This window comes from Musca autumnalis, unplaced genomic scaffold, assembly GCF_047663935.1.
Source record: "Musca autumnalis isolate F117 unplaced genomic scaffold, ASM4766393v1 scaffold_1, whole genome shotgun sequence".
In the NCBI taxonomy this organism is placed as follows: Eukaryota; Metazoa; Arthropoda; class Insecta; order Diptera; family Muscidae; genus Musca; species Musca autumnalis.
Genome location: NW_027411644.1, coordinates 71,364,959 through 71,378,080, shown reverse-complemented (window position 1 = coordinate 71,378,080; position 13,122 = coordinate 71,364,959). Strand labels below are relative to the sequence as shown.

General features: G+C 38.6%; 1 protein-coding gene across 2 annotated transcripts; it reads left to right on the top strand.

The window, feature by feature from the left end:
* Nucleotides 1–460: 460 nt before the first annotated feature.
* Nucleotides 461–12,423, top strand: ClpX (Caseinolytic protease chaperone subunit). 2 transcript variants are annotated; one of them, XM_073980763.1, is made up of 7 exons: nt 616–1,233; nt 6,683–7,221; nt 7,360–7,637; nt 7,702–7,978; nt 8,054–8,203; nt 8,274–8,495; nt 11,476–12,423. In XM_073980763.1, the coding sequence occupies exons 1-7, from the start codon at nt 1,161–1,163 to the stop codon at nt 11,665–11,667; spliced, it is 1,731 nt and encodes a 576-aa protein (XP_073836864.1). In that variant the 5' UTR covers nt 616–1,160; the 3' UTR covers nt 11,668–12,423. The 2 variants fall into 2 exon arrangements, with proteins under 2 accessions (XP_073836855.1, XP_073836864.1); XM_073980754.1 differs by having other exon boundaries at nt 461–1,233; nt 6,683–7,637.
* The last annotated feature ends 699 nt before the right edge of the window (nt 12,424–13,122 follow it).

The window sequence follows — 13,122 nt, the reverse complement described above, 5'->3', positions numbered from 1 at the left end:
TTGACAGTTGAAATCGAGTGGATTTCGTAAATGTAAACAAAGCATAAGGCCTGTTCGATAACTTTGCAAGTAAAAAGTATTTGCAAGTACTTGCAACAAGTTCGATCAGCTGGTTTGATGCATCCACCTTGTTAATTGTGCCATGGCCAATTTCATTTTTTCCTTATTTATGACTAACGATTTTTCTGTTCCAGTACTGCAAGAATCTACTAATTTTTTTACTATTTTTTTCGATAACATAAAGGAGAAATTTGGTCCGTTCCAGAACCTGCAAGAAACTACTACTTTTTACTACGATAACATTTTTTCTTTTCTGTTATCGAAAATAATAGTAAAAATTAGTAGATTCTTGCAGTACTGGAACAAACCAATTGTTATCGTAGTAAAAAATAGGCTCTGGAACAGAGCAGATATTTGTTAAATAATTCATCAAACATTGGCAATCCTGTAATTTGATTATTGACAAAGTTTTCCGGAGTTTTCAAAATTCATTTAAAATTCAAAATTTTGAGTAAATTTCTTCCAAAAAAATCATTGATTGACCACTGTTCTACAAACAGCGCTGCCACTTTCTTGACATTTTGGATTTGTCAAAAGCCACCGTAGCCACTGAACATACCCCACGTATACCAAACGTCAAATTCCTGTTGGACACAAAAACAAATCAATCGTCAGTCTTCGGTAAAAGAAAAACAACAGCAGAGCAGAAAAAACGAAAAGAAATATAATTAAAGCACATTAAAAACAGAAAAACAGAAAACAATCGGGAGGAAAATTGCGTCTTTATATTTATGAGGGCTAACCTGTGAAAAATAGGACGGTAAACTATTTTCAATCGAATTGGAAAAATAATCCAATTCCAAATTGTTGTGCGTAGTGTGTTGGTGATATGTTGTTGGTGAAGACAAAGAAGACGTGTTGAAAAATAAAAAGATCACAAAGAAAGGAATATAAAAAAAAAAAAACAAAATATTGATTATAAATACTATTCGAAAATTACAAAGTAATAAAGTCGTTTAGTGGATTATCTATCTTCCCGTTCGTCTACATTCAACAAACAAATATTATTCGGAGATAACAGCGTCACACATTATAAAACACCTACAAGAAAGCAGCTCAAAAAACTCCCGACAATTTTACAATTCCCACACAGCTTGATTATGAGTGTGGCCCGACACATAGTATTATTATCCCAGCTACCGAAAGCTGGTGTCCATCATTGTTGGTTAAGAGGTAAGTTGGGATTGATCACCACAAAAGGCAAAAGGGGTTTCATAATCATCTTCAAACATTGATAGTCGTTTTTCGTCTGTTTTTGATGTATGGATGGGTTAGTGAACTCTCGACATGACTAAGTTAAAAACCTGTCCTGCCAAAAACAAATTCCCACAAATAAGAAATGTTTGCATCAAAACAAAGTTGATTGATTTTTGTTAACTCGCATTTTGTTGTCTTTGTTCTAAAAATAATTTTATGCAAAAATATTCACAAAATACGACACCAGCAGCAAGTGCATTGAGCTTTTCGAAAAAAAAAATTAACAAAAAAATCCCAATCTTTATTGGTGTTTGTTGGGAGGCTTTATTTTCCATGTAAATCAGCTGATTTGTTTTTAATTTTCTTATGCTCCTTGCCCCAAGTAATGCAGAGTAGCTCGCTCCCCCTTCTTGCAATTTGTCTTTCCTTGGCGTTTATTATTTATTTGTGTTATCAAATCAAGGTCATTAAAATGCCTTTACGTAGAAACATTTATTTTTCTTCAATTAATTGCATTGTAGTATTTTGTTTGTATATTTTCCTGATTTTTCATTTATTTCGCTTTCTGCGCGCCTCTCTTTCGCATCCCTTACTCCCACTCTTCTATTACTGGGTGCATATTGTTTGTGCTCTGTTATTATTGTCTTCTCTAAGATGATAGGGTATGTTCAAAGTGAGTCTGTGTGTTGTTTGTCTTAACAAGATTTGACGTGTTTTCATTTGTCATTAGACTGGTTAGTTTATTTAGTTATCTTTAAATCATGATTAAAAATAAAAATGATTTCCTATAAATTAACCGGTTTCTAGGTCTAGAATAAACACGTTTTAAACTCTCCATCAATGCATTCGTAAATTCAATTTCCATATGCATTCTCCATTTGAGAGTTCAACCTTTCAATCTGTCTGTTGGTGGTCACTTTGACGTTGGTAGTGAAGACATCAGAAGTTCGCTAGCCGTAATGTATGGCCTTACTTGATTTTATTAAGTCAAGTTTGGGAATATATGAGTTTCAACATTTAACTATTTATGAGTTTCAGTGTCGTTATGCCGACCGACCCGTTCCCCCTTCACACGTGAATTACCTACACAACTAGTGACCATAACTTCCTCAACGATTTCCTCATTGTTTGATGAAGCAACATACATATGTATGTCGTATAACCTCGACGTCTGAAGACATTAAAAAGTGTCAACAAACAAAATTCATTGCATGGCGAGGGCATGATGATGTTGATGAGGGGGAAGTTAACGACCGGGTAAGGAATTTATAATGAGCATGCGTGCCATTTGAACACAACATTTTTCATTATGCATTTTCATTTTCCTCGGGATTTTCTCTTTGTAGGTAACTTATTTGTTGTTTCGTTTGTATGCATAAAGTAAACAAATACCTTTTTGGAACTTTTCTTATCTTTGCCATGCAAACAAAAACAGAAGTTAGAGATAGATATCTACACGAAATGGGCAGCTTGACAAATCTTGTTTGAATGGAGAAATGGATATTCTTTTGGCTACTAATACTTATGAGGGAATTGTACTGTAAACTCAAAAGTATAGCTGTGTTGAGTAGATAAAGCTGAAAGAAACCCGAAAGGTACTGTGTTGCTGTTGCCCTTAATTAGTACCTTAGACCGCAACACTCCAAAAAGGTTGGTTGTCTTATTGACATAAGCGGCTTACTATTTCAGAATCTAGGCTTGAATATTAAGCTTAAGACGCTGCGATTTATAAGCCATATAGTGGAATAGGAGTTTGACGTTTTCACCACAATCGAATATACGCTCTGGAATGCCTCAAGTCCCATTCGACCAGTGGTTATCAATTCGCCGGTAGCTGTATCAACCAAACATTTTCCCTGCTTTACTCCCTATTGTCCTTATACGTGCTGGTAGTGGGAAAAACTCAGTTTCCGATATTTGGCTTTATTGTCACATAGGGAGATGCTAAAGTATAACCACACACCGTGACAACACTTAATTTTTTTCCATCCATATATATCGCAGCTGGAAAATTCAATTCCAATTGGAGAAGGGTTGCTGCGACTAGACCAAATTCTTATTAAATGACAGAAGGTGTTAACATTGAAGAAGGTCGTCCTACAAAAGAAAATGTAGATGACTAGAAGTTCTTCCTATAAAATATGAGTCTCTCTATAGAATACCAAACCTTCAATAAACGTTCCTTCCATCGAAGACCACAAGATCATTATGTACATAGTAGACGTCTATAGGGAGAACAGTAGCCCTTCCTATAGATGAGCAAATGTTCTTCCTATAAATGAGGGAAAGTCTTCCTATATAAGATAATCTTTCAATGGGATATGCTTAAGTAGAACGGAACGTCTTCATATAGAGGAGCAGCATTCTGCTCTTTATAACTAACTCTTATAGAACATCAAACGTTCTTCCTATAGCTAAGGGAAGGTGTTCCTACAAAAGACTAGATTTTCCATCTTCACATCGAGGTGTATAATGTCCTCCTATAGAAGATCAAAAGTTCCTCCAATAAATGTAGAAAGGCTTTTCTACAGAAGACCAATCAGACCAATAAGTTTCCTCATAGAAGACCAGAATGTCTGACAGACAGGAATATCTACCATAAAAGAAGATATCTAGGGCTCCCATAGAATTCAGTAGGTCTTCTCATAGGATACTGATAGGACTTCCCATAGAAGACAAGTAGGCCTTACCATAGAAGCCCAATGGGGTTTCCTAAAAAAGACCAGTAGGTCTTCCCACAGAAGACCAGTAGGTTTTCCCACAGAAGACTAGCAGGATTTCTGACAAACTACCAGTAGACCTTGCGATAGAAGACCAGTAGGTCTTCCCATAAAAGTACGCCTTTCCACAGAAGTAGCACCATTTACATTGGAAGGTTCTATGGAAGCACCCTTTTCATTGAAAGGGACTATAGAAGCACACTTTTAATTGGAAAGGGTCTTTAGTAGCACAGTTCCATTGGAAAGCGTCTATAGGAGCACCATTTCCATTGGAAAGAGTCGATAGGAGCACCCTTCCATTAAAAGGGTCTATAGAAACACCCTTTCTATTGGAAGGGGTCTATAGAAGCATCCTTACCATTGGAAAGGGTTTATAGAAGCATCCTTACGATTGGAAAGGGTCTATAGAAGCATCCTTTTTATTGAAAGGGTTTATAGAAGCAGTCTTTTCATTTGAAAGGGTCTACAGAAGCACCCCTTACTGTGGAAAGGGTCAGAAGAAGCCTCTTTCATCTGGAAAGGGTTTATAGAAGCCCCCTTTCCTTTGGAAAGTGTTTATAGAAGCACACTTCCTTCTGGAAGGGTCTATAGAAGCACCCTTTCCTCTGGAAGGAACTATAGAAGCACCTTTTGCTGTGGAAAGGTTCTGGAAATGTTGAATTGAAGCATCCTTTCCTCTGGAAAGTGCCCATAGAAGCACTATTTCCTCTGGAAAGGTCCAAAGAAGGAACATTTTCTGTTGAAAAGAATGCAAAGAAGAACCCTTTCCTACTGAAAAGGGTCCAAAGAAGGAACATTTCCTGTTGAAAAGAGTGCAAAGAAGATCCCTATCCTACCGAAAAGGATGAAAAGAAGAATCCTTTCCTCTGGAAAGGGAACATAGAATAACCCTTTTCTGTGGAAAGTGCCCATAGAATCACCTTTTTCCTGTGGTAAAGGTCCATAGAAGCACCCTTTCCTCTGAATATGTTTTATAGAAGGGCCCTTTCATCTGGAAAGGTTCTATAGAAGCACCCTTTCCTCTGGAACGGGTCTATAGAATCACTCTTTCCTCTGGAAAGGGTCCAAAGAAGAAACCTTTTTTATTGAAAAGAGTGCAAAGGAGATGCCTTTCCTATTGAAAAGAGTGCAAAGAAGAACCCTTTCCTATTGAAAAAAGTCAAAGGAAGAATCCTTTCCTCTGGAAAGGGCACAAAGTCTATAAAAGCACCCTTTCCATTGGAAAGGGTCTATAAAAGCACCCTTTCCATTGGAAAGGGTCTATAAAAGCACCCTTTCCATTGGAAAGGGTCTATAAAAGCACCCTTTCCATTGGAAAGGGTCTATAAAAGCACCCTTTCCATTGGAAAGGGTCTATAAAAGCACCCTTTCCATTGGAAAGGGTCTATAAAAGCACCCTTTCCATTGGAAAGGGTCTATAAAAGCACCCTTTCCATTGGAAAGGGTCTATAAAAGCACCCTTTCCATTGGAAAGGGTCTATAAAAGCACCCTTTCCATTGGAAAGGGTCTATAAAAGCACCCTTTCCATTGGAAAGGGTCTATAAAAGCACCCTTTCCATTGGAAAGGGTCTATAAAAGCACCCTTTCCATTGGAAAGGGTCTATAAAAGCACCCTTTCATTGGAAAGGGTCTATAAAAGCACCCTTCCATTGGAAAGGGTCTACAAAAGCACCCTTTCCATTGGAAAGGGTCTACAAAAGCACCCTTTCCATTGGAAAGGTTCTATAAAAGCACCCTTTCCATTGGAAAGGTTCTATAAAAGCACCCTTTCCATTGGAAATGGTCTATAAAAGAAGAAGCCTTTCCATTGGATCTATAGAAGCACCATTTTCATGGGAAGGGTCTACGGAAGCACCCTTTCCATTGGAAAGGGTCTATGGAAGGACCCTTTCCGTTGGAAAGGTCTATAGAAGCACCCTTTCCGTTGGAAAGGTCTATAGAAGCACCCTTCCCATTGGAAAGGCCTATAGAAGCACCCTTTCCATTGGAAAGGATGTACAGAAGCACCCTTTCCATTGGAAATGGTCTATAAAAGCACCCTTTCCATTGGAAATGGTCTATAAAAGAAGAATCCTATCCATTGGATCTATAGAAGCACCCTTTTCATGGGAAGGGTCTACAGAAGCCACCCTTTCCATTGGAAAGGGTCTATGGAAGCACCCTTTCCGTTGGAAAGGTCTATAGAAGCACCCTTCCCATTGAAAAGGTCTATAGAAGCACCCTTTCCCCTGAAAAGAGTCGAAAGAAGAATCCTTTCCTCTGGGAAAGCGTACAAAGAAGAACCCTTCCCTGTGGAAAGTCTTCATAGAAGCACCACTTCCTGTGGTAAAGGTCCATAGAAGCACCTTTCCTCTGGAAAGGATCCAAAGAAGAATCCTTTCCTGTGGAAAGTGTACAAAAGAAGAACCCTGTGGAAAGCCTCCATAGATTCACCCTCTTCTGTGGTAAAGGTCCAAAAAAGCACCTTTCTTCTAGAACGGGTCCATAGAAGCATGTTTAGGGGTTTTCTAGGACGTTATGTTCGTATTGTAGAAAACACAAAGGCCTTCCCCTGCTATATCACCTTTCTAAAAATCAGTTCCTGCTCAAAATTAATTGGAAAATAGGTTTCCACTAGTATTGGGAACTTAGGGTTTTGACACCACTTCAAAATATCTCCATATTTTTATTGATCCAACATTTTTCTCCACTTCCATTATTGCAGGTGTTTATTGTCCCACACACAGTGCACAAATACGATGTTTATCAGAATTGGCGGCAGCACGTTGTCTTCACATCGCCACAAATCCGCGAATTGACATAACCTTAGCACATGCAGCCGGCGCTGGTAGTGGTGGCATTGGCACAGGTGCAGGTGGTACTGTAGGTGGTGGTAATTCTTCCTCATCCTCAGCTTCTGGTGGTGGTTCCAACAGTGGTTCCAGTTCCGGAGAACCCCCAAATGATAAGAATTTCCTACAATGTCCAAAATGTGGCAGTCCTTGCACCCAGGTGGAAACATTTGTCAGCTCTACACGTTTTGTCAAATGTGCCAAGTGTAATCATTTCTTTGTTGTACTCTCTGAAGTCGATACAAAACGCAACATCAAAGAGGAGACAAAAAATCAAAGAAAACCACCACCTCCACCGCAGAAAATTATGGAATATTTGGATAAACATGTTGTTGGTCAAGAATTCGCCAAGAAAGTCCTTTCGGTTGCCGTTTATAATCACTACAAACGTATTCATCACAATTTGCCACAGGTGAGTCCACAACAACAACAAATGTCACAAAACGGTGGCATGATGAATGATCCAATGGGTACGAGAACCGATTTGTTACACATTACTGGTATTGGTCATACAATTGCTTCATCGGGTACTGAATTACCACCCAAACAGGCAGGCCAAAGTTCAGCAGGTGGGCATGGACATCATAGCGGTCATGATTCGGGCTCGGAGATTTTGGATAAACAAAACTATGAAATCAAATTGGAGAAGAGTAACATCATAATGTTGGGACCCACCGGCTCGGGTAAGACACTGATAGCCCAAACCATAGCCAAATGTTTGGATGTACCGTTTGCCATCTGTGATTGTACCACATTGACACAGGCCGGTTATGTGGGCGAGGATATTGAGAGTGTTATATCAAAGCTGCTGCAGGATGCTAATTACAAGTAGGTCGTCTTAAAATTAAAAAATCTCAAAGGCTATTAAAAATATTTTCGTTTTTCGTTTTAGTGTGGAACGTGCTCAAACAGGTATTGTGTTTTTGGATGAAGTAGATAAAATTGGTGCCGTCCCTGGTATTCATCAATTGCGTGATGTTGGCGGTGAGGGTGTACAACAGGGCATGTTGAAAATGTTAGAGGGTACAATTGTCAATGTACCCGAACGCAATTCCCCACGCAAACTAAGAGGTGAAACCGTGCAGGTGGATACCACAAATATTCTATTTGTTGCCTCTGGAGCCTATACCGGTTTGGATCGTCTCATTGCCCGAAGGCTTAATGAAAAGGTCTGTTAGAAATATCTTACCTATTTTTTTTTTGTTTGCTAAACACATTGTTTTTGCTTTTCTTTTGTTTTAAAGTATTTGGGTTTTGGTGCTCCCACTTCGGGCTCTTCTGGTCGCCGTGCTGCCCAATCGGCAGCCAGTCCCATGGACGATGATCAAGAGGAACGTGATAGATGTTTGACAAAAGTACAAGCTCGTGATCTCGTGGAATTTGGTATGATACCGGTAAGTCGGGGAAATGAGGGCAGGTTATTTGTTTCATTTTCTAATTCTTTATTTTTTTACTTACCTTTAGGAATTCGTTGGCCGTTTTCCCGTTATTGTGCCGTTCCACAGCCTTAATGTTAATATGTTGGTTCGAATTTTAACTGAACCCAAAAATGCTTTAATCCCTCAATATAAGGCTTTAATTGGTTTGGATCATGTCGATTTAACATTTACAGAGAACTCAATTAAAGCCATTGCCGCCTTGGCTATGGAACGTCAAACCGGCGCCAGAGGTTTACGTTCAATAATGGTAAGATATTGACAAGAAAAATATGAAAGTTTTCATTTCGGAAAAGATTTTTAGATGTTTGTCTTGAATACAGATTTTTTTCTCCTTATTAGAACAACTTTAATACTTAAACAGGAAAACGTTACAGTCATCTATAGGATGACAGTGCGGCCTTCTTCTTGTCTTATATAAGAAGACCTGGTAGTTTTCTAAAGGAAGTACTGGTGGTCTTCTATAAGAAGATCTGGGGGTTTTTTATAAGATGACCTGGTGGTCTTCTATAAGAAGACCTGCTGGTCTCCTGTAAGAAGAACTGGTAGTTTTCCAAAGGAAGACCTGGTGGTCTGTTATAAAAAGAACTGGTGGTCTTCTATAAGAAGAACTGGTGGTCTCCTATTAGAAGACCTTATGTTTTTATATAAGAAGACCTAGCGGTATTCAATAAGAAGACCTATTAGTTTTTCCATAAGAAGACGTAGCGGTCTTCTATAAAAATATCTGGTGGTCTTCTATAAGAAGACCTGCTGGTTTTCAATGCGAAGACCTGGTGGTATAAAATAAGAACACTGCGTGGTCTTCTTTCCTCTAAAAAGGATCTATAGAAGCACCCTTACCCCTAAAAAGGATCTGCAGAATCACCCTTTCCTCTAAAAATGATCTAAAGAATCACCCTTTCCTTTAAAAAGGATCTAAAGAATCATCCTATCCTACAAAATGGATCTAAAGAATCACAATTTCCACTGCGTGCTCTTCTTTCCTCTAAAAAGGATCTAAAGAAGCAACCTTACCCCTAAAAAGGATATGAAGAATCACCCTTTCCTCTAAAAATGATCTAAAGAATCACCTTTTCCTTTAAAAAGGATCTACAGAATCTAAAGAATCACAATTTCCTCTAAAAAGATCTAAAAATCACACTTTGCTCTAAAAAGGATCTAAAGAAGCACCCTTTCTTCTAAAAAAGATCTATAGAAACACCCTTTCCTCTGGAAAGTGTCTTAAGAAGCAACATTTCCTCTGGAAAGGGTCTTAAGAAGCACCCTTTCCTCTTGAAATTGTCTTAAGAAGCAACCTTTCCTCTGGAAAAGGTCTTAAGAAGCACCCTTTCCTCTGGAAAGGGTCTTAAGAAGGACCCTGTCCTCTGGAAAGGGTCTTAAGAAGCACCATTTCCTCTAGAAAGGGTCTTAAGAAGCACCCTGTCCTCTGGAAAGGGTCATAAAAAGCACTCTTTCCTAAAATGCAACCTTTCCTCTGGAAAGGGTCTTAAGAAGCACCCAGTCCTCTGCAAAGGGTCCTAAGAAGCACCCTGCCCTCTGGAAAGAGTCTTAAGAAGTGCCCTGTCCTCTGCAAATGGTCCTAAGAAGCACCCTGTCCTCTGGAAAGGGTCTTAAGAAGCACCCTGTCCTCTGGAAAGGGTCTTAAGAAGCACTCTGTCCTCTGCAAAGGGTCCTAAGAAGCACACTGTCCTCTGGAAAGGGTCTTAAGAAGCACCCTGTTCTCTGGAAAGGGTCTTAAGAAGCACCCTTTCGTCTGGAAAGGGTCTTAAGAAGCTCTCCTTCCTCTGGAAATTGTCTTAAGAAGCACCCTTTCCCCTGGAAATGGTCTTAAGAAGCACCCTGTCCTCTTTTCCTCTTGAAAACGGTTTTAAGAAGCACCCTTTCGTCTGGAAAGGGTCTTAAGAAGCACCCTTTCCTCTGGAAAGGGTCTTAAGAAGCACCCTTTCCTCTTCAAATGGTTTTAAGAAGCACCCTTTCCTCTTCAAATGGTTTTAAGAAGCACCCTTTCCTCTTGAAATGGTTTTAAGAAGCACCCTTTCCTCTTGAAATGGTTTTAAGAAGCACCCTTTCCTCTTGAAATGGTTTTAAGAAGCACCCTTTCCTCTTGAAATGGTTTTAAGAAGCACCCTTTCCTCTTGAAATGGTTTTAAGAAGCACCCTTTCCTCTTGAAATGGTTTTAAGAAGCACCCTTTCCTCTTGAAATGGTTTTAAGAAGCACCCTTTCCTCAGGAAAGGGTCTTAAGAAGCGCCCATTTTTCTGGATAGGGTTTATAGAAGCTCCCTTTCCTCTGTATAGGGTTTATAGAAGCTCCCTTTCCTCTGGATAGGGTCTATAGTAGCACCCATTACTCTGGACAAGGTCCATAGGAGCACCCATTTCTCTGAAAAGGGTCTATAGAAGCACCGATTCTTCTGGACAAGGTCCATAGAAGCACCCATTCCTCTGTATAGGGCCTATAGAAGCACCCATTCGTCTGCATAGAAGCACCCATTCCTCTATAGAAGCACCCATTCGTCTGCATAGAAGCACCCATTCCTCTATAGAAGCACCCATTCCTCTGAATAGGATCTATAGAAGCACCCATTCCTCTGGATAGGGTTTATAGGATCGCCCATTTCTCTAGATATGGTCTATAGAAGTACCCATTGCTCTGGATAGGGCCTATAGAAGCACCCACTGCTCTGGATAGGGTCTATAGAAGCACCAATTCCCCTGGATAGGATCCTTCCTCTGGATAGGGTATATAGAAGCACCCATTTCTCTAGATAGGGTCTATAGAAGCATCCATTCCTCTGGACAGAGTATGTAGAAGCACCCATTCCTTTGGAAAGGGTCTATGGAAGCACCATTTCTTCGGGAAAGGTTCTATAGACGCACTCTTTCATCGGGGTAAGGTCTAAAGAAGGTCTTCTATGAGAAGATCTAGGGGTCATCTATAAGGAGAATAAGTTGTATTGTATAAAAAGACCTGGTGGTCTTCTTTAAGGGGATTCAAGAGAAATGTCGGGTTGCCATCGAACATCCGGTCCTTATGAACATAACGGACTCACCTGTGGTCTTCGAAAAATATAAGCAAAATGTTCATTGATATCCATTTCTGGTTTTCTAAAGTTGAAATTTTGTTCTTCTATGGAAAGAACTTCTGACCGCTCATAAGAAGTGTTTTTCGCAATTATAATCCTTAAGAGTATTTATGCCAATTATTTTTATTTTTTAATCTTTCAGGAACAACTTTTACTCGATCCCATGTTTGAAGTTCCCGGCTCTGATATTAAGACTGTACATATAACATCGGAATGTGTTAAGGGTCAATCGCCACCCATCTATATACGTAAGGATGAAAATGTCAGTAGTACTGAAAGTACCACAGACGACAGTGAAGATAGTGAAACGACAAAAGTGCGTGCAACACAATAATCGAATTCCGATGCGTTAAAATATTGGGCCACAGTTCCAAGCAACCAACCAATTAATTGTTAAAAGTTTTTTCTTCTTTCTTCCAAACCAATTCTCACACACCCAAATACACTTTTCTTTCCTACTTAGTAGAGAGTAGAGTTAAGTTTTCATTGTGCCGAAAACGACGATTTAAATAAATAAATATGCGCCTGTATTTATAAATTAAAAAAAAAAACAACATTTGTACTCCCCATAATCTTAAGAAGTTTCTGTTTTCTTTCTTTCTTGTTAAAAAAAACCGAAGGTCTCCTTTAAAAAATACACAAATTTTGCTTTATTCCTGATTTTGTTTGTTGTTAAGAAGAAGGAACAAAATCTCTCTCCAACATATTTTATGTCCCTACCTCCCTCTAACCAATCCCCTCCTTTACCTTGTTTTAGGAATTAGGAAAATATAAAAAAGAAAACTATATTTTAATGAGTTTAGGTAATACGAAAAATGAAAAAAAAAAAAACAAAAACAACTATTTGTAATTATACAATTTTGTTAGAACAAAAATATCAGTATAATGAAAAATAAGTTTTAAATAGATCCACAAAAAATTAAATAAAACTTAAAAAATAATAGCAATGTTCTTTTATATTACCATTTAATGATTAAAAAGCAAAATACATTGTATGCATACATTTATAAAATAATGTATCCTTTTTTTTAGTTATGTAATAAATAAATTTTTCGAAATAAAAAAAAAAAACAAAAATTAAAAAAAAAAACATATCGACATACATATAAGAAAATATTTAAAATATTAGCGATAGCTCATGATTTAGATAATTTTAATGTAGAATGGGGTACTGGGTAGAGTCATAAGACCCACAATAAGATATTCGAAATTGCTGGAGTAGCTTTTTAAGTCTTTGTCCACTTAGTGGACTCCACTAACGGTAAAAAATTACAAAAGCACAAAATTTTCAATTCAAACAAAATAGTATTAAATATATTTTCTACATTATCGAGAGTTGACAAGTCGGTTCATATGTTCATCTGAGGACCATTTTGTTATTTTATAAGAAGGCCGTTTCCTTCTTTCTGTTCTTCCCTAGAGGACTTATGGAAAATATTTCAGCATTTTGTATGAATAACTTCCGATCTTCTGTAGGTAAACCCTTGGGTTTTTAGAAAGGACGTTCTTCGCTAGGAAGATCGGTCTAGTCTCCTGTAGGCCTTGTTGTCATTTTAGGAAAACCTTTGGCTGCAGGATCTATGGGGGGGGGGGGGGGGGGGGCTGTAAGGGAGATACATTCTCAAGGATACCAAACAGCCTGTTGTCTTTTAACTGTCAGTCTAGGACACCGGCAGACCGATTTTTTTTCAGTCTCTTCAACATCTTCACATAGCCTGCAGTACTAAATGTTGTTGTCTTTCCACTTGCTTGTCACAGGTCTAATACTGTAGTGACCAGTAATGACCCC

Excerpts from the sequence above, each read along its gene's own strand:
- ClpX (XM_073980754.1), top strand. The coding sequence starts at position 1,161 with ATGAGTGTGGCCCGACACATAGTATTATTATCCCAGCTACCGAAAGCT. Across the intron at positions 1,234-6,682 it reads CCATCATTGTTGGTTAAGAG|GTGTTTATTGTCCCACACAC; the intron begins GTAAGTTGGGAT and ends CCATTATTGCAG. Across the intron at positions 7,979-8,053 it reads CCCGAAGGCTTAATGAAAAG|TATTTGGGTTTTGGTGCTCC; the intron begins GTCTGTTAGAAA and ends TTTGTTTTAAAG.